The 21,976-nt window shown below is 27.8% G+C and overlaps 1 protein-coding gene across 4 annotated transcripts in view; it reads left to right on the top strand.

Annotated features, from left to right (window-relative positions):
• LOC117166936 (catenin alpha) overlaps window positions 1–19,142 on the top strand; it is a 28,818-nt gene extending 9,676 nt beyond the window's left edge. Inside the window, exons 4-8 of one of the 4 annotated variants that reach the window (XM_033351406.1) lie at window positions 239–265; window positions 1,693–1,926; window positions 5,261–5,863; window positions 8,485–9,162; window positions 16,416–19,142. In XM_033351406.1, the coding sequence (XP_033207297.1) occupies window positions 239–265; window positions 1,693–1,926; window positions 5,261–5,863; window positions 8,485–9,162; window positions 16,416–16,580 (1,707 nt within the window). In that variant the 3' untranslated portion in view covers window positions 16,581–19,142. Of the gene's footprint in view, window positions 1–238; window positions 266–1,692; window positions 1,927–5,260; window positions 5,864–8,484; window positions 9,163–16,397 lie in introns of all 4 variants that reach the window. The other 3 variants (XM_033351405.1, XM_033351408.1, XM_033351407.1) reach the window with 3 other exon arrangements.
• Window positions 19,143–21,976: the final 2,834 nt, after the last annotated feature.

Genomic DNA, 21,976 nt, shown 5'->3' with positions numbered 1-21,976 from the left:
TTCTGTTTTGAATCTCATTTTGATGTACTTTTATTACACTCATACTGTCTTGATTTAATATTTTCATGTTCACAACTTTTAGGTGTGAATCTATATTCTATATGTCTGTAAGTGAGTATTTTCAATAATGCTTTTCAGGCGAGGTAGACAATTTGCAACGAATTGATTTATTTATTTTTAGTTTTAATCTTATAATTTTATATTCATTGTATACGTTTCTTTTTGTTAACGAGGGCAGTTGCTGCTCGCTCGGGGTAGTAAAAGGGTAAATATTAAAACGACCCTCAGTGTGTCCTAAAGATTGTTTTTAAATGTTTTGTTTGTAGTGCATAATGACTACCATTTTTATTTAAAACCCCCATTTGTGAATTACTTTTATTATTAAAAATAACGTGTAATTGAAGTCCGCGAGGTTTATAAACGAAATTTTGTTGTTGTTTAATTACTCAAAAGAAAATGCTAACTTTTGTCTGAACTTCCGGTTCTCAAGTTTTCCTCAAGTACTTGTAATTGATACTGGATAATACCAGAAACAGTTTCAACCCAATATTCTTATCGAAAAAACTGCGTATTAAAGCTATAGGAAAATTGATAAAAATTCCAATTTTCCTTTAAACGCCTGGTTCTCAGATTTTCTTTCATTAATTGCTTATACTCGATGTCGGACAATACAAAAAAAACTGGTTTACCTTAAATTCGAGGAAATTGAATAACCACGCCAAAGATGAGTTAATTTGATCAATTAATATTAAATTTGATGGTAAAAAATGGTATTGATGACAATTTTATTAAACTTTAGGTAACATTGGAATTTTGAAGAATCATATCTCTGAAATATTTTTAGAAAATTTCAACGGATTTGAAAGGCCTTTATATGAGATAATTTAAAATTGTCCTTTTTAGAATGTAGGCATTTTAAAACATTTCAGAAATAAAATAACTGCTATTTTTCAAGATATTTGATATTTAAATTAAATTCTAACTAATTTTCAATCTATTTTAATAGTTTGAAATTATTTCGTAGAATTTTGTAAAATTGAACTCTTTAGAATATTTCAACGGATTTTAAAGGATTTTAAAGGAGATCATTTAGAGAAAGTTAGAATTGTTTCCCTATAATAATATATTTATCTTCATTAAAATAGTAATTATGACATAATAGATTAAAAACCAGCTAAAACCATGCATTTAATTATTTTCTAGTTAGCTAACAATACAAAAATGGATTTTAGTAATTTTTATTTTTGTTTATAGACGTTACGGACTTTAGTTAAATAAAATAAGTCCTACTATAGTAAGTCTTTTCGAAATATAACAAAATCACTTGATTCGTGGACACTAATTCTCCCCTATAAGTGTTTGTGTGGATATAGATAAAAATTAAAACCGTTTGTTTGAAATGCTTTCCCGATCAATTAACCTGCACTCTAAAATATTTCAATCGCATCTTTTCATACTTGATTAGTTACCTTTTTTGCTTATGCTTCGCCCAATTTTTTCTTCTTAAAAAAAAAGAACAAATAAATTAGTCTTTGGAAATAAATCATTGTTTTAAGTATTTAATTTGAATAATTATTGCTAAAAATTGATGAAAGAGGGCGGAGAAAGCTTTCTTAGGAAATGGCCAAGATCAAAGTAAGGATTTGGTACGTAATGAATTTCACATGAGACTAATAAAGATTTATTTAACAGATGGGAGTGAAGGAACAATCTGAAGGCTTGGAGCGTGCAATAGATCAAATGTGCAGGAAAACTCGCGATCTCAGAAGACAATTGCGCAAAGCTGTTGTCGATCACGTTTCGGACAGTTTTCTCGAAACTAGCGTGCCATTGCTCGTTTTGATAGAAGCCGCTCGCAACGGTCGGGATAAGGAAGTCGAGGAATATGCACTGGTTTTCACCGAGCATGCCAATAAATTAGTTGAGGTAAGGAAATTTGTCTCTTTGTCAGTTTATACAAATTTAATATGTGGAATTTAAAGACATCCGCGTTTGAATATATAGAATATTATGCGTCGAGGGATGGAAGGAGGCATTTTTATCGCATAAAATACGCCTGCTTCCTCTCGTGCTGCTGGAAACGAACATCAAGTTTAACCCGCTTCTCGCCCTCGAAACTCCGCCGGTTTCAAGCATGTCTTGAAGAAAATATTTTTGGTTTGAGCACTCCAAATTTTTAATAATTTTAATTTAAAATTGATGAAATTTCAAGAGATTTAGTTTAAAGTTCAGAGTGGCCACGTGACCGGGAATTCGGGAATTTTATGAAACTGGAAAATGACAGTGAATTGTTTTTTTTAACCCGGTTTTTTTCTTTTTCAAATTTTCAGAGAAAAGAAATCTGTCCAACTTTGATTTCAACCGTTTTTTAAGTAATTAGTTAAATTGTTATCTTTTTTCATTATATAATTCAATTTGGAATGCGTGATTCGAAAAATTTCCACTTTAGATATTAATTTTGAATCGTACATTTTAATTTAAAGAATTTAAAAATGCAGCTTTTAAGACTTGAAAAATTAAAAATTAGAAGCGTTTGAAATCGAAGACTTTGGATAAAAAAGCCTTTTTAGTTGATCAATTATGAATGTAGATTAATGACAAATTAAACTGTTTCAAGTGGAAAATGTTATTAGTTAAACAAATTTAAACGCCCGATTAAAATTTTACAAACTATTTTCAATTTTTGGAAAGCTCAAAATAATCATATATATTCATAATTAAAAGATTTTATCAAATTTCAAATATTTTAAGTAAAAAAAAGAAAAGGTACTTAATATTTAAAAAATATCTGACTGTTCATTGAAAATCAGTAATTTATACATTTAACATTCAAAATTAAACTTTGAACTTACAATTTTAATGTTCTATATAAAAAAAATTAATCTGCAAGTTAAATTGTTGAAATTTTATGTACTGACAAAATCCGACTATTCGTATCAAAATTACTGTGCCTAATTTAAAAGAAAATATAGATTCCTGTATATTTCGAAAAAAAACTAATTTATAAGCTTTTTAAGAATCGCGAAAGGCTTCAGAAGAATAAAAACATTTCCTTAATATTCCTAGGAGAATTGAAAATGATTTTTTGATTTAAAAAATTAATTTTAAGAGAAAGTTTAAAAAGATTTACAAAATTATGAAAAATGATTTGTGGAAGATTTTAAGGATTTTGTTTTATTTTGCAAGATTTAAAAAAATTTGTACGAAAAATGCGAATAATCTTAAAAGAAATTTAGAAGTTATGAATTTCAAAAAAAAAATAAATTAAAATTTCGAAAAATGTAAAATAACATGCAGATTTTTCAAGATTTTGAAATAAAATTTTAAATCATTTCACGGATATTTAAACTATTTAAACTAAAAATAATTTAAATTTTAATTTGAAAAGTGTTTCATTGAAAAAAATGTAATCGTTCAATTTTCAATTTTTTAGCCTAAAACTGTTTAAAATGGTATAATTAAATTTTTTTTTTAATTCATTGATTGATTCTACAATTTAAAGCATTGAAAATGATAACGTGGATTTATATTTTTGGAACTGAATTTGAATCCTTGAACTCTACAATTTATGAAAGATTAACATTTTTAATTTGGCAATTTAAGTGCATTTAATTGAAAATTGTTCTGTTGAAAAGTATTAGTAGCTTTTATTTCATACTAATAAATTATTGAGAATTTGAATACAAAACTTTTGATTGAAAAAACTTTAATTTTAAAAGTTTAAAATTCAAATACCACTGTGAGTGCTTTCATCTGCAGCTCAGTTTTTATTACTTCAAAGGGAAAAGTTTTTAGCTTGAGAGTACCAATTTTTTAATTTCATTGACCGTGAAAAATGTCTATGAACCGGGAAATGACCTGGAATTTTTGTCTTTGGTTTAAGCGGTCACCCTGAAATTGCCAAATTTGGAATGGTTCAAATATAAAATCGTAACAAATCTTTGTTGGAATAATTTGCTATATGAAATCGGGCAGTCTGACAGTTTTTCAGATTCTTCAGAAAACTTGAAATTTTTTTTAAAATGACTAACATGTCATAATTTTTCGAAAAAACTAAAGAGTGAATTTTCTTAAAAAGGCCACCTATGATTTATTTTTTATATATATATAGAAAAATGTATGTTTTATTATATAAAGTAAAATGTATAAAATATCAATTCCTTTTTTTTTTTAATATTCTTAGGTTTATGTCTTTAAGAAGGTGACTTTATATATATTTACAAAATATACAGTTACACAATTTCGAAATGTCCGATCACTTAGATTTTAAATAGGAAAATTTATGAAATTACGAAATTCTGCAAATGAATGTACATTGTTATAAATATTCTGAAATTTACAAAATTATAAAGTTACAAAAATAATGAAAGTTTTTGTGGAATCTTCCATACTTTTACACAAAATGTGTTTTTGAGGTTTCCTAAAATTATCATAATTCTCCGAAATTTATCATCGGTATGAAATAATTTGGTCGAAAGTAAAAGTTAACGAATTTTTAAAATCACAATATTTCAAATTTCCGAAATTAGTAAACTATTAATTACCGAAGTTTCAAATTACAAAAAAAAAATTAATATTTTTAACGGTTAAAATAATGTTTAGTTTTACAGGTATACGTACATACTGCATAGTTGGCAATATTGAAGAGGTCTCTTTAATTTTTTTTATTATGCAGTATGCCATATGCACGATTTAACATAAAATTTGTAAATTTTCTAGTTCGGTAATCATATTTTCGGTATTTTTCAATATTCGGGATTTGTCTTTTTCGGCAAAATTCGTTCATATTTTCGCTTATTTGAGACATAAAACTAAGTACATTATAATATAACTAAATATATTTGTTGAAAAATTCATTTTATGTATTAAAAATATGTTTTTTTTCATACGAAAGAATAGTTTAGTGAGGACGAAACCTTTTTGAGAAAATTCACTTTTCACTTTCTTAGAAAAATGTAAGCACTCCAAGCTGCCGCAAAGAAAATAAAATTATGTCAATTTGTTCCCAACATGCAGCTTTTTAAACAAACTTTTTGGTAATTTTTTCTTAATTTATATAAATATGCAAGTATACCTAAGTTCGTGGAAATTTGTTATATGGTAAAATAAGACAGATACGTGTCTCATATTGTACCTTGGAAAACAGTATATTTCAGTCCCAAAAAAATTCCGTGACATTAGCAAAGTCAATTGTCTAGTGTGTGTGTACCAATTAAAAATAAAAAATAATTTTATTAATTTAATTAATGATTGTTTTCAGGTCGCAAATCTAGTTTGCAGTATGTCTGGCAATGAGGACGGTGTGAAAATGGTTCGCTACGCGGCAGCTCAAATTGAAAACCTCTGCCCTCAAGTAATAAACGCCGCTCGTGTCCTGGCCGCTCGGCCCCGTTCCAAAGTCGCCCTCGACAACATGGAAGTCTTCCGTCAAGCTTGGGAGAACCAAGTCCGCGTTCTAACAGAAGCCGTCGACGATATCACCACCATCGACGATTTCCTCGCCGTCTCCGAGAATCACATTCTCGAAGATGTCAACAAGTGCGTCTTGGCTCTCCAGGAAGGCGACGCAGACACCTTGGACAGAACGGCGGGAGCGATTCGTGGACGCTCAGCACGAGTTTGCAACGTCGTTCAAGCAGAAATGGACAACTATGAACCCTGCATTTACACAAAGAGAGTTCTCGAGGCGGTCAAGGTTTTGAGGGAACAAGTCATGCCAAAGTTTGCACAAAGAGTTGAGATTGCCGTCGATGCCTTGGGCAGCAATCCATCAAAGGACGTGGATGAAAACGATTTTATTGATGCTTCTCGACTGGTTTACGACGGAGTTCGAGAGATTAGACGAGCCGTTTTGATGAATCGGGTAAGACAATTAATAATCTCATCAATGTTTCCGTATCAGAGTAGCTATTGGGAATGGTGGTCGCCCATTTAGCCACCTGGTGCCGACAACTGGAACCAGAAAGAGAAGGTACAATTTTAAAGGTGTATTTTAATTTTTGTATAAGAGTGTTTTGAAGATTTTTTTTGAAAATTTAAAACAATGATTGAATACTAAAAACAAATCTTCATCATTCAATGCGTTATAAATCTAAATAAACTATAATTAATGTATATAGCGACAAATTTTGTCCAGATTATGCAAAGAATAAGAATAATAGACGATTGGGATTTAAATACGAATTCTAACCTAACTTTTAGACTAGATTTTTAAATAGTAAATATTTCATTTATAAATTAATAAAAATTTACTTTGAGCTCATTTTTACTTCTAAATTAGTCCATTTAAGGTTATAACTTGTTGAAAATCACAATAAATAGTACAATAATTCTTTCTTTTTTTTAGAACAATATTCCATCTAAAACCCTTTGTTTTCGATAAAGGCTTATTTTTAGTAACCAATAAATATTTTGAACTGCACAACAAAAGTCGTTAAAACACTTTTATGCACAAATTAAAATGCATATCTAAAATCATATCTATTTTTTCTAGTTCGGATTTTTGTCGCCAGGTGGCGTGTCGCAGTTTAACCATTTACAATAACTCAGGGAATTTTATACTAGACAGGGAATGTCATGGAAAATTTTGTTGGTAGAAAGTTTATTTATTCGGTTGAAAATGTTACGATTTTGTTGAAAATTTGTTTTTCATGTGTAAAAATTAATTTGTTTAACTAAAAAATATAACTATTTAATTTTTGCTGTAAACTTGACATTTTTCAGTTGAAAATTCATTTACTTTGTTTAAAACTTGCCTTTTTAGGTTTACAATTCAATTATTATTTTCGAAAGTTATACTGTTTGGTTAAAAATGCATTTTTTTCTTGAAGATTATGTTTATTTGAAATGTTATGTATTTTTTGAAAATTGGTCTTTTTGGATAGGAAATTAATCCTTTTGGTTGAAACTAACTATTTGGTTGAAAATTCCTTTTCTGCTTAAAAATCGAACTATTTTATTGAAAATTCGTTTTGTGTTGTTGTGAAAATCAATATTGTTTTTATGAAAAGTTTAATTTTAATTATTCAATTTTTTTGTTGAAAAGTTATATTTTTTAGTTAAAAGCTCAACAATTCTGTTGAAAGTCATGTATTTTGTTTAAAAATTTATTATTTTTGTCGAAAATTGTACTATTCGGTTAAAAATTCATTTTTTATTCATCTTTTAGTTGAAATTTTGTGTACTTGTTTCATGATTTGTCCTTTTTGGTAGAAAATCATCTTTTTCATGGTGGGAAATTCGTTTTTTTTGTTGTTATGAAAATAAATTGTTTCAAAAGAAAGTTGAATTATTTCATATTTTGAAATTTATGTATTTTGTTGAAAATTCCTCCATTTTGTTGAAATATATGTATTTACTATTTTTTTCTTAGAAACAAATTTTCTCACATAAGATATTCTAAGCCTTCGAAAAAGACGCATTTCGAAGATTTTTCTTGACCTTTGGCTCCATTTTTGTAAAAAAAAAAAGTATTTTGGTTTCAAAATTATACTAATGTAAGGAAATCAAGCCGGTTCGGTGTAAATTTCGGTTTTTTTCTTATTTAGAAAAATAAGTATAAAAACATCCTTAAAGAGATCTTATGAGATCAGTAATCTTAATTAAAAAAAAAAAAATTTTTTTTAATTTGATTTTTAAGACTTTTAGTGATACATTTTATACTGTTCAACTGAAAAAAGATAAATTTTAAGTAAGAAAATTATTTTGAACACAAAAGGAAACTAATTTTAAACGAATTCTGAACAAATTGCATGAAGTTTTAAATGAAAACTTATAAATTCTAAGTTAAAAAAATATATTTTCGAACAAAACAAAAAAATGAATTTTTTACGAAATAGTTGAATTTTCGACCTAAAAGATCCATTTTCAACCAAAAGAACAATTTTGAACCAATAATTGGATATTTATATTTTGAGTAGAAAAAATGAATTTTTCATCGTAGAAATTGATTTTTCAACAGAATAATTAAATTTTCAGATAAAAAGGACATTTTAAACAAAAAAAAGTTTTTAGAACTAAAATTATGAATCATCAACCAAAAGAGAGTTTAATTTTCAACAACCAGTTACATTTTTAGCTTGAAAAAGTGAATCTTCTACTAAGAAATATTTTCCAAAAAAATATAAATTTTCATTAAGGAAATTAATTTTATACGAAACAGTTGAATTTTCAACCCAAAACGACCAATTTTCAACAAAACAGTTGTATTTTGCAATAAAAAAAATCACTTTTAAAAAAAATTGTTGAATCTTCAACAAAGTCAAAAAATCTAGCAAAAAATAAACTTGTTAAGTGCAAGGTGGGGATTCAGTTTTTCGAAAATTCCCTGACATTTTCTGATTTTCCCTGACCAGTTTTTAATTTCCTGACTTTTAAAAATTGCCTGACCTGTAGCAACCATGTAGTAACCCCGCATTTGGGATTATTAGGCCCTGTTTTATCATTTTGAATAATTATTCATCCCCAAAATTCTTGGTTGAACAGGCTGACGAAGATTTGGATCCAGAGGATGTGGAATTGGACGAACACTACACTCTCGAAACTCGAAGCAAATCTAGTGCCCAGACTGGAGAACATGGTGTGGACGAATATCCAGAAATCAGTGGCATCACGACTGCTCGTGAAGCCATGCGTAAGATGCCTGAGGAAGACAAACAAAAGATTTTGCAGCAAGTCGAGTTCTTCAGAAGTGAGAAATTGAAATTCGACAAAGAAGTTGCCAAGTGGGACGACGCAGGAAACGATATAATCGTTCTCGCAAAGCACATGTGCATGATCATGATGGAGATGACGGATTTCACGCGTGGTCGTGGACCATTGAAGACGACAATGGATGTCATAAATGCGGCCAAAAAGATTTCCGAGGCTGGTACAAAATTGGACAAATTGACGAGACAGATTGCTGATCAGTGTCCTGAGAGTTCCACGAAGAAGGATCTTCTCGCCTATTTGCAACGTATCGCCCTCTACTGTCACCAGATGAACATCACGAGCAAAGTAAAGGCTGACGTGCAAAATATCAGTGGAGAATTGATCGTCTCGGGATTAGATAGCGCCACGTCTTTGATTCAAGCTGCTAAGAATTTGATGAACGCTGTTGTCCTCACTGTCAAGTCGTCTTATGTAGCCTCAACAAAGTACCCACGACAATCTACTGTTACGGTAAGTTATTTTATTATTTATTTATTTTTTTCCAATATTTTAATAATCATGGTGCCGCTGAACTGTGTTTAAATGAAAGTTCAATGCTGATAGAATTTTTTTTGTTGATTATGGTTGTTTACCGTTATCACGGTTCTGTGGAAATGGCTTCGACCAAAAAGTGGGAACACCAAGAGTGTTTTTCTTGATTTTGTATCCGGGATGTCTTTATAAAACAAACCCCAAATCTTTGCCGAAGCCGTGGCAGTGAATTTATTTTTTAACCGGAAGTTTTTCAAGTTTTAGAAGAAAAATGGGTCCATGTACGACTCTACCGATTTTTTAAATAATTAAAGGAATATTTGTCTTCTTTAAATATGATATCTTTCAGTTTATAAAGCGTAATTCGAAGATCTTTACTTAACAAAATTTTCCATTTTTATTTTTAAGCATTTTAAAATCCAGTCTTGGAAGACTTAAACAATTAAAAATTAGAATCTTTTAAAATAAAAAATGTTTGATGAAAAACATTTGTATTTGATCAAATGTAAATATAAATAAATAAATTATTTGAAAAATTGAACTGTACTTGAAGTATCAAAAAGTGAACAATAATTGAGTTGTTAAAGCAACTATAAATCAGTTCAAAATTTAAGCATTTTCAGAGTTGAACGTTATAAATTAAACTGGTGCAATTCAAACGCCTTAGTCGTAAAAAAATTAAATAATTTGAAACTGAATTGTTGGAAATATAAAGCTTTGAATCGTTAAAATCCTTTTAAACTTTGAACATTGCGATTTTAAGTATTCCCTTTAAAAAATGATTATTTTGTAAATAAAATTTTTTAATTTTGATGTTTAAATATCAATTAAACAGTTATAATTTGTAGAACAATTTAAATAATTTTGAGAGATATTTAGAGGTTTTGAAAAGATTTAAATTTAATTAAAAATATGAAATGATGTAAAATAATTTAAACGAAGCGTGTGTTCCGACAAAATCTAGCTATTCATACCTAAATTCCGATGCAAACAGCCCCTACTTATTTAAAAATAAATGGTAGATTTTGGCAGATTATAAACAAAAAATTAATAAGCCTTTTAAGTATTGTAAAAGGCTTTAAAAAAATAAAAACATCTTCTTAAGATTGCAAGGAAAATTAGAATTTTTTTTAATTATTTGAAATTCAAATCATTTTAAAAGGTATTTAGAAGTTATGAAAAACATTTAATAATAATTTTGAATTTGAAAAAATTTGAAACATCATGTAGATATTTCAAGACTGAAATTAAATTTCGAAGCTTTTTAAGGATATCTGCACTATTTAAAATAAAAAAATTTAGCTTCTAATGTAAAAGTTGTTCAGTTTAAAAAAAACTGAATAGTTCAAATTTTAATGTTTGTAGCTTAAAAGTAGTTTAAACACTATAATTTAATTTTTTTAAATTTATTGTTTAATTCTTCAATTTAGAGCATTGGAAATGATAACATGTATTTATATTTTTGGAACTGAATCTAAATCTTTGAACTCTACAATTTATAAAAGTTACAAATTTTAATTTTTCTAGTTTAAATGTACTTAATTTAAAATTTTTCAATTAAAAAGTGTTAGTACTTTAAATTGTTTAGGTGTAAGTTATTAAGCATTTGATAGTAATTTTTTGAATTAAGAAACTTTTAAAGTTTTTAATTTAAGAGTTCCAATTTGAGTACTTTAATTTTCAGTTCATTTTTCATTCTAATGGAAAAATTGTTAGCTTTAGAGATAGAATTTTTTAATTTAATTGACCGTGAAAAATATTTGCGAACCAGGGAAACTACCGGGAATGTTTTTTTCAAATAAAGCAGCCACCCTGGTTTTTTCAGAAAATCCATTTTTAATGTAAAGAATTGAAATTCCCGGTTTTTCTTGAAAACGAAGCGAAATGAAAAAAATGAGATAAAAAATTGTTCCTTGATAAAATTGCGACAAAATGACCTCCAGAATAGTTTTTAATCTCACCTCGTTTTCTTGAAAACCTTAATTTTCGATTTAATTATAAATTTATTTTTTTATTATTTCATGTTATTGATAAATTATTTCAAGTAGAAAAGCTAGGAATATACTTATACCCATTTATTTTCTTAACACTAAAAACATTTTATCGTAAGCTGATAACATTTAAAAAATAAAAAAGTACATGTCTTCAGACAATTCAAATAATAATATATGTCTGTTCCAATTTTTTCTCTCGTATAAAATTAAAGAAACACATGTTTACCGTTCAAAACTAGAAAAGAAGTGAGATTAAAAATGATTGATGAAATGATTCTAAGGAAACAATTTTTATCTCTAACTTTATTTATATCTCGCTTCATTTTCGAAGAAAACTAGGTATTTCGATTTTTTTAAATAAAAATGCATTTTTTCAAAAGCTTTTTTTGTTTGTTTTTTGTCCAAAATTATTGATAAAATAAAACGTCGTAACGGAGCCGTGTCCCACGATCATTTCATGGCGAAAATTAAAATAATAATTTGGGCCCTTTTAAATAAAGTAAATTTTAATATTTAATACGAAGTGTGAAAATTAGCCTAAAAAGTGAATGTTGCCAAACAGTTTTTTACTGGATTGTGATTTGCTGACATATTACTAATATTTTAAAACGGAAATAATCAGGAACTTTTTATAAAAAAGGTAGATTTTTGTGAATAATTAATTTGAAATTCAAAAATTTCTCTACATAGATGTAGTAAATGTTGGCAAATATTTTTTTACTGTGTTTTGTATTGGATATTGGTTTCTGCCATTTGTACAACGTTTACCATATATGTTTAGAAAGATTCTTGCATTTCAAATTTATTTAAGTAAAAAGGTTTCATTTTTTCAACAAGGGTGCAATTGATTATTTTCATTTTTATCTTCAAATGTTTGTGGAATTAGAGAAGTACAATAAATAAAAAATCCAATGAATAAACATATTAGACAATATTTACCATATAGTTTCAGGGAAATTACAAAAAAACACAATAAATAAACAATCCATTGCAAAAAAATGTTGTGCAATATTGTCCATATATTTTAGGCAAATTTTTACATTTCAAATAATTTAAATGAACAAAAATATAATTTTTACAAAAGAGCTTCTTCGATTATTTTAATTTTTGACTTAAAATAATTATGGTATCTTAGAGCACCATAATAAATAAACAAAAGTTTTAGGCAGTATTTATCATTCCTTTTTAGGCAAATCGTTGGACTTCATACTAATTAAATACTAAAATCGACTTTTTTCAAAAAGGTCCCGACGATTATTTTAATTTATGTCTTGAAATATTTTTGGGATGGTATTCAACCATAATCAACAAAAAATCCCGTTTAGTATTCAACTTGCATTTAGTGTATTTTGAAAAATTGTGAGTTTATAAAAACCTGAGCTCATTTTTCTAAATTCTAATGAAGCAAAACGAGTTTCTTTCCTCAGAATTTGAGTATTTTATTTTTTTATTTTTTGCTATAACATTTATTATTGAAGTAGTAAAACTAAGTTTTACTTAAAAAGATTATTTTTGTAGACGGTTGAGGATAAAGGAAGTGAAACAAAATCTGGACAATCCGTTCTGATCTTCTTACCCGTATCCCACAGCCTATCTATTCTCTACTCCGTTTCATCGGTATTTCTATGCTTGCAAAACTATTAGACCTCTATTATTTATTGAGAGTAGTGATTTGCCTAGTCGTGGACCATTAACTTTTGATAAAAACGTAATTTTTTATTTGCTTCTTCCCCTTAGTTGTTCACCTTTAATCACTGAAAGTATTTTACTTTGACGCTCGCGAAATGTAGATATTTCAGCAAGATATCCTCATTTAATCAATAATTGGTCTAGTGCTTTTATTACTTTATAGGTTGCACTGACTCACAGAGGTATTCGATCATCTGGCTAGTATTTTGAAAGTTTAAAATTAATGTTAAAAATATTAAATTCGGATTATTTAGAGAAATTACTTTTTTAGATTTTGTTTTCAATTGCAAAGTTTTAGAAACTTGAATAAATGTTGCAAAAATTAATATTGTTTATAGAATAAAATGAATAAAATATTAAGGTGTGCTAGTCATTTGATCCGAATACTGTAAATAACTAGTTTCGCAAAACTAGTGGTGCTTATCAACTTTATATAAATATGACACAAGCTAAGAATATTATTTCTGTGATTCTAAATTTTTAGATATTGGAATATAATTTTGGATATGATAATCCATTTTCTTAATTCTATGTGAACTTACATGCTATTAACAAAAATGTAGTTAAAATATTTCCTATTTGTGTCACATTTATGCTTAGAAATCAAAATTCAGCTACGTAACTCGCTAATAAAACTCCTTTTCTTGCCATAAACAAACCATATTGGACTTTTCAGTATGTAAGTATCGTAAGTTGTGTTATAAAGAAATTATATTTCTTTTTATTAGCATCGAGTCTCCGAATTTTTTCAATCATCTTTTTACCATCATGAGCCCTTAATTGAGATATATTTTTTATGTATCATTTTCAATTTTTTTTTTACTTTATAATATTTTAAGAATTTAACATTCATAAATTCGTACATTTTAAATTGAATTCTTAAAAACGTTATGCAATTTCAATTTGAAATTTATAGCTGACATTTTTATCATTAAAATCGTTCCAAATACAATAATTTGAAATTATTAAAAAAAGGTCACGTTTGAAATTAAAAACCGTAATACTGTAATATTTAAGTTCTTCAATATTAAATAATCAGAAGCGTAATGCGTGAAACAATTTCAGATTCAGGGTGTCGCTTGACAGGAAATTTGATTCAGTGACCGAGATTTTTCCCATGAATGTACTGATATGCAAACTAAAAGTAGTTTTGTATATTTCATTGATCTCCTGATTTAAATTAGGGATTTTGCAAAAAAAAAAAGTAATTCTCACTTGGAATAGGGAATTAAAAAAATGACAATTCTAACTTGGAATAGCGAATTTAAAAAAAGAATTATAATGCTGACAGGGGATTTTAGTAAATAATTATCTTTAGATTTTGAGGCAGGTAATTTTCTAAAAGATTGACAATTCTGAGTTGGGACAAGGAATATTTAAAAGAAATATTTAAAAAAATGACGTGAAGAATTAAAATTATCCTGACTTGGCACGAGTAATTTTCAAAAAGATTAATTATAATTTTTACTTTGGAACAGGAAATTTTAGTAAAGAATTATAATTTTGAGTTTTAGACCATAAAGAAATATAATTTTGACTTTTTAACAAAGAAATTCGTGAGAATTATAATTTTTACGTTGGGACAGGCAATTGCCGCAAAGAATTAGATTTTTTATTTTGAGACAGTGAATGATCTAAAAGTATTATAATTCTGAGATAGAACGAAGAATTTCCGTAAAGAATTATAATTTTTCTTTGGGACAGGGAGTGTCTGTAATTAATTATAATTTGACTGGGAACAGGCCATTTTTGATATGGAATGGGAATTTGGTAAAGAATTTTAATTGTGATCTTTCAAATTTTGAAAAAAGGCAGTTTTTATATTTCTGAATTATAATAGAAAATTTTGTAAAGAAGTTAATTCTGCCTTGTAACTGGGAATTTTGGAAATGAATTTAATTGTGACTGTATAGGTAATTTTCTCAAAAAATTATAAGTTTGACTTTGGCACAGGGAATTCCGTAAAGAAATATATTTTTGTCTTGGAACTAGTAATTTTTTATTTGGAAAGGGGAATTTTAGAAAATGATTTTAATTTGGATTTATGAAAATGGCATTTAGAAAAAAAATCCTCATTTCAAGTCAGAATTCGTGAAATTTAAAAAAAAATCGTTGTTCCAATTCAAAATTGACTTGAATTTAAAAAATGATTTGTTTTGCATATAAAAATGTTGTAGAATATGAAACTTCTCTCTTTCAAATTTTAGAATAACTAATAATTTAATAATACAATTTTAAAATAAGGGAGTTAATATATTTTTGAATGAGAATAGAAAATTTTGTAAACAAAAATATTAATTTGGAATCTGAGAAAATCCGGAAAAATCTGACTTGGAACAGGAAATGTCTGTGAATAAGTGTAATTTAGATTTGGTAATTTTTTGCAATCTTTTCAAAACGTTTTAATTATTTAAAATCTTTTTTACATTGACTAGGCTGAGAATGTAACGGATTAAAACGGGGAGAAATGGCAGGTAATTTAAAATCATGCGTCGGGAAGGCACCCTGAGATTAAAACATTCAAAATTGTGTGACTTTAAATTGAAATCCTTCACAAATTTCACATTCAGAAATTACTTTTTAATACGAGAAGTATTAATAATATTCAAAAATGTAAAAATAAAATATCCCGATTAAAATGCTGTAAATTGAATTAATTAAAAATTAAAGGTACTAGATATTGAATACATTTAAACTCAAAATAAGATGATTTTGGCTTTAAAGAGTGACACCAAAATAGGCGGTTTTTTCGCCTATTTTTTGGACGTCGCTAGCGATCTGGGGGAAAAATATTAAAATATGTTACAGATAACGAATTAATCATTGAAAACCAAAGTGAGAATCGCTTTTCGCTTTTAAAAAATTTCAAAAAATTACCCTTATTTAAGGGTTGAGAAGACTCCAAAAAAAATTTAAAAATAGGAAATACCACTAATTATAAAATCATTTTTCACAGCGAACCCTTATCAATAAAGAAAATACATGATTTTAATTTTATAAGGTTTATTTTATAGAAAAAATACAATGAAAATGATTTTATGATTATTGGTATATACTATTTTTTAATTATTTTGGGTCTTGTCAACCCGTAAACAGGGCTAATTTTTTGAACATTCAAAAAACGAAAAGCGATGCTCGTTTGGATTTTCAATGACGACTAATTTGATATCTTTCAAATATTTTTTCACCATTTCGTTAGGGAGGTCTCAAAAATAAGCGAACTTTGGCGTCACTTTTTATCCAACTTAAACGACTCAATTTGAAATTGTACAATATTGAAAATTTGATTTAAAAAGTGTGTCATTTTGAATTTTATGCGTTTAAAATTTAGAATCGTTCCCAATGAGATTCTTGAATTAATAAATACTTTTTTGGAATACTTAAAATTATAAATTGTTCAACAAGTCCTCTATTTACTATATTATGAATTCGATTTGATTAGTTTGATACCGTGCCATGCTCAATTGCTCATCCATTCTAGATCAAATTATTATTTATGTTATTACAAAACTTTTAAAACATCCACAATAGAATTCTGTCGCATTGCAGTCGCCAATTGTCGTTTGGAAAATGAAGGCACCCGAGAAGAAACCATTGGTGCGACCTGAGCGACCGGAGGAAGTGAGAGCGAAAGTTCGTAAAGGTTCGCAAAAGAAGGTGCAGAATCCAATCCACGCACTCTCTGAATTCCAGAGCCCGACAGAAAGCGTTTAAAAATCGACCAGTGAACGACTCGCTGAAAGTTTGTGGCATCAACAATCGGAATGAACGGTAATGAATCATTCTAGGTTGTATAATAAATACCTAAGACATGCGTCTTTATTATTTAAAGGCGTTTTCCAAATGTCACTAAGAGAATAAGATAAACTGATGCGTAAAATTGAACACAGGTGTTCAGAGGAAAATGAGAGAACGACTTAGTTTAATCTACCGTGCCGATTTCGTAGCATTCCTCTATTTTAGTTCAAAGGGACGTTTTAATGCCAAAACATTTTAAAAGCTACCTTATCTTTACTATTGATAAATCAGAGAAAAGCGTTCTTGCTCTTCCAGCATATTTTTCTTGCGAGCAGTACTAATGAATGCGAAACTTCACAATCAATGCGAATTTTCATTTGAAAAGTTTTTATGTGTCACGCAAGCTCGTTTTTTATTTCTTCACGAATTTTAAAGTCTCGTGAGCCGTGAAGACTCACCATTTGTACAGAATCGTATTTAAATGTTTTTGAGCTAAATGTTTATGAACGTGAATGTTTGTGAATATTCTAAGGAAAGATTTTCTTTGAGACGTCTGATGATAAAGACGATCTTGTAAGGCAAATAAATGTTCGATGCCCCAATGTCTAATCATTCGAACTTTTCTATATAAATCAGGAATCAAATATTGAAGAACTGAGTATCTCTGACGTTGGTTTAGATTACTGTTATGTACTTATTTCGAATTTAATCATTGATATGAGGTGTCTGCAATCCTAGGGAGATCCGAAATTTAAAAACTTTCGAAACAAATTTACACGCCTTGAATTTAGAAATATTGAGGCATTTTAAAAAACCTGCAAATCTTTTGGATCCCTACAAAAACAAAATAAGACGTACGTTTTGAGTGTACAACTTTTTGTACTTTCTTTCTACTGAGAATATTTGAACTTTATTAGAAAATTATAATCATGCTCAAGGGTTTTCAGTACCGCAGCGAATTTACGACACTTTTCTAAGTGACTTTTTATTATGAGACTTTAAACAACGGAAGCAATATTTCAGTAAGTTTAGGTTAGAGATAAATCTGTTCATAATTGAGCAAATTTTCAGAAATTTTGACTAGATCATATCTACTGGATAAAATCATACTGTCGCTTCATAAATGAGTTTTTCAATTACAAATGTAAGGACACGTAATATTTTGTTCAGTCGCCGACAAACAAAAAACACACTTGTTCATTGGGCAGTATTACATTTTGTACAAGACTACTGATCGAGTATTTAATGCAATTGTATATAATTGAATATAATTTTATATTTATGGCTGAAGATTATTTACAGAATCTTATTCGAGGCAATTTTTCGCATTCTCGATGCCGATGAGAGAAAGAACTTTGTGCCGCTAATAACATTGTACGCACAAGATAAATTTACGAGTAAATTGGTTTTAATGTTGTGCTCTGACTGAAAAAAGTTCGTACAATGTTAATCAGCTTCTGTAAAACTTTACACGGAAAGTATGTCCATTAGACTCTTTTGAGTTGGATTCATTTAGTGGAAAATGGTCAGACTTGAATTGAAAGTTTTAAAATTTGCTAAAAATATGGGAAAATGATTTTTAAAGAATAAGTAACGTAATACCTAATTAGAATTTCGGTTTGACAAATTTCCATGAAATGAATCAACATTTTACCAAACGCCGATGTTCTTTGCTTTTGATTATTACATAACTCACATATCACAATTTTCTTTTTTTCATCAAGCATGACCAAGCATTGTAGCTCATGTCACAATCAAGGTTTTTGTAGAAGTTTTGAAAATATGTTTTAAATATAGTGATGAACTCTATACATATATATAATAACTGTATTAATAAGTAAAATAAAATTCAAGTGCTCACGAGAAAATGACTGCGTACAAAGCTCGATATTATACGTATGTAAAATTTTCTAATTAAAAAAATGAGGGAATTATAAATAATATAACTAGCTTGAAAGCCTTTTTTTAAGTTCTTCAATATTGATTAAATTTGACCGAAAATGCATGTGAATTACCGGCTTGGTTTTATATTTTTTGAAGTATTTTTCTTTTTTTTATATTCACAAGTTCCTATTTCTGTTAATATGAAATATATTTTTTAGTATTATTCAGTTTTTGACATTTATAACTGGCAACTACGTATAGGATGTAAAAATTAAGTTATTGATATCTCATCGTGTTGAAGCAATGTATTTACTGTACTTTTAATACTAATCATTGGTTTGTTAAAAGTTTGCACAATTTTTGCGGCAAATCAATATACAATATGCAATCTACAATCGTTGCTTTGGAATGCATTATTCGCGAGTTAAAGCAGTAATTTTTTATGTTGAATTTAAATTATTTGTTGAAATTTGCTTGATTCTTAGAAATCGAGTGTAGACGAATTTGAACGATGGTGCGAATACACCTATCGCGAAATGCATTGTAAGTGATGTAACTTTGCAGTTAATATAAATAAAGTCAACTGTATACTACATTGTACGTGTACTCATATGGGATAATAAAGTTTACATAACATACAGTTTCTATGAAAAATTATGTTTATTTATTTAAAAAGTTACTTTGTAGATAATGCAGGTACTTAAATTATTATTTTACTATTCTATGTTCACATTTAAGATTTCGAAATGTGAGGTTTGGTTTTCTGTTTAACCCTTAAAGGGCACACTTGCGTAAAATTACACAAAGAGCATACTGGGTGTTAGGTACCCAATGGTATTCAAACGTGTGCTGTGCCGACGGTATTGGATAGTTTTTTTTACAAGAAAATCAATTAATGATATTTAATCTATCTAGTTTAAGGAGAAAAAGGTTTCATAACAGTTTTTAAAATACAAAGTAGTTAAAAGAATCCTTCTTAGAAAAAAATTAAAAAACGACTTCTTTTACTCTAAAATTCGTAACTAAAAAATTTAAAAACGACTTCTTTTACTCTAAAATTCGTAACTTTTTAAGTATTTGAAATTTTTACTTAAAATTGTACTTCAATACTTCCGAGATACGGTGCTTCAAAAATAAAATTAATCTTATAGTGTCCGTTCCAAAAAGGTATTTATTCTCAAAAATAAAAGCTTCAATTGAATGAAAAATGAAACATCGTACTTTGCGTATGAAAATTATAAAAATCAAATTTATGTGAAAATGACATAGAAAAATAGGTTTTCATGTCATTTGTTAATCTGGCGCCATATGTTCCATTTTCTTTAATTTAGTACGTTTTGTTAAAGCGCAAATAAGTCGCTGGGTTTCTTACACCCAGTATGCCTTTTAAGGGTTGAATATGAACATTTGTAGGAACTCAACTAAAGAAGTTGATTTGTCCTATATTATTCACTTAAGAAATCGATGAGCATAAGAAAGAACTTTCTATTGAAATTGCATAGAAATTTTAGTTTTAAAATGCATTCTTAAATGTGCAGTAGGAGACGTTAAAATTATGCTTATGTATGAATTCATCAGTAGAGCAAAAAAGAATGCATGTAGAATAATTATTTGCATGCAAAATTGTATATAAAAAGTTTCGTAGCTGTAAACAAAGGAAATATTGAACAAAACATGTTCAAACAGATATTCAATCAATTATGCAATGACAAATTAATATATTGCGTTCTTGAATAACCGGTTATGAATAAAATTAAGAAACGGTCTTTTTATGATTTCAATCCTAACCAATTAAAAAATTTTGAGCTCAAGTTTGTCGAGTTCAGAGTTTCATGTCGAAGATAGATTTTCAACTGTGGCATTTTTCACTTAATGAACAAAATTTCTGGCAGCATATTCACATTCCTACTAAAAACATAGGATAGAATATCTTTCTAAAAAATTGAAAATATTTAATCCCAATCCTACCTACTTAAAATATAAAGAATCGCTAATTGGATAAAATAATATGCCCGCCATATCAAGCAGTTAGATTTTCAACCGAAAAGATGAATTTTCTACAGAGAAGATTAATTTTATGCGAGAAAAGTCCAAATTTTGACAAAATATATACATTTTTAACCAAGCAGTTGAATTTTCAACCAATAAAAATAATTTGTTGCTTAGTAATTTTTATTATATATTTTTCTTAGTTTCTAAAACCTTTCACCTTTGATAGCTCGAGTTTTAAACTGAAAAATATAAGTTTTTTACCAAAAGTAGTGTAGTTGAATTTTCATTCAGGAGAATTAATTTTCCACTTTAAAAACGAGTTTTCTGCACGCAGCTTAATTTTGTACGAAATTGTTGAATTTTCATTCCAAAAAAAAACGACTTTTCTACAAAGTAGTTGAAAATTTAACAAACAAAAAAAACGAATTGTCAACTAAAATTATGAATTAGAGAATGAGATGTATATTTTTGTAGATTACTGGTTACAAATTTGTGTATTGCATCATTCTGAGAGATCCTTCAGAATGATACAATAAACAAATTTTGGACCAGTAATCTACAAAAATATACATTCAATTCTCTAATAACTACAGCCTGGTCGACAAAACACCATCTCCTTATTTAAACTATGAATCTCCAACCAAAAAAAAAAAAATATATCTTTCCAGGAAGTAGTAGTTTAACTTTCAACCAGAGTCGAATTTTCAATGAAAAATCTTATAGTTAATATTTCAACAAAAAAAGAATTTAATTTAAAATAAAAACAGCTGGATTTTACCAACAAACAGTAGCATTTATAACATAAAAAATTTATTTTTTACCAAAGAAGTTACACCTAAAATGAATAAGTATAATTTTCACCAAAAAAATGATTTTAAGTTAAAATAATGGACAAAAAAAAACGATTTTTCAACTAAAATTATGGAATTTGAACCAAAATAATTAACTTTCGAGGATTCAGTTCAACTTTCGATCAATGAGTGGAATTTTTCACGAAAAATGTAATATTTGATATTTCAGCAAAAAAGGAATTTAATTAAAAACAAAAAACAGTTGAATTAAACCAATAAAAATGGATTTTCAGAAAAATTCTTAAATACTGAAGTAAACCAGATTAACTTTCAATCAAACAGTGTTAGTTTTAACCAAAAAAATTGATTTCTTACCAAAAAAGGCCAACTTTCGAGAATATAGATCAATTTTCAACCAAACAGTTAAATTTTCTAACAAGTTGTTGAATTTTCGAGCCGAAAATATGTATTTTCTGCAAAACTCTTTAATTTTCAACCCGAAAATACAAAGTTTAATCAAAAAAGTTAATTTGCAACCAATGACTTGCTTTTTTAATAAAATAGTTATATTTTCAGTTAAAAGAACGAATTTTTAACTAAAATTATTAATGTTGAACCAAAAAATTAACTTTTAGGATTGTAGTTGAACTTTTAATCAATGTGTTGAGTTTTCTACCACGAAAGGCGAATTTTCAACAAAATACG

This window comes from Belonocnema kinseyi, chromosome 2 (assembly GCF_010883055.1).
Source record: "Belonocnema kinseyi isolate 2016_QV_RU_SX_M_011 chromosome 2, B_treatae_v1, whole genome shotgun sequence".
NCBI classification, from domain to species: Eukaryota; Metazoa; Arthropoda; class Insecta; order Hymenoptera; family Cynipidae; genus Belonocnema; species Belonocnema kinseyi.
The sequence above is the reverse complement of the archived record's forward strand: the minus strand, read 5'-3'. Positions and strand labels throughout refer to the sequence as shown.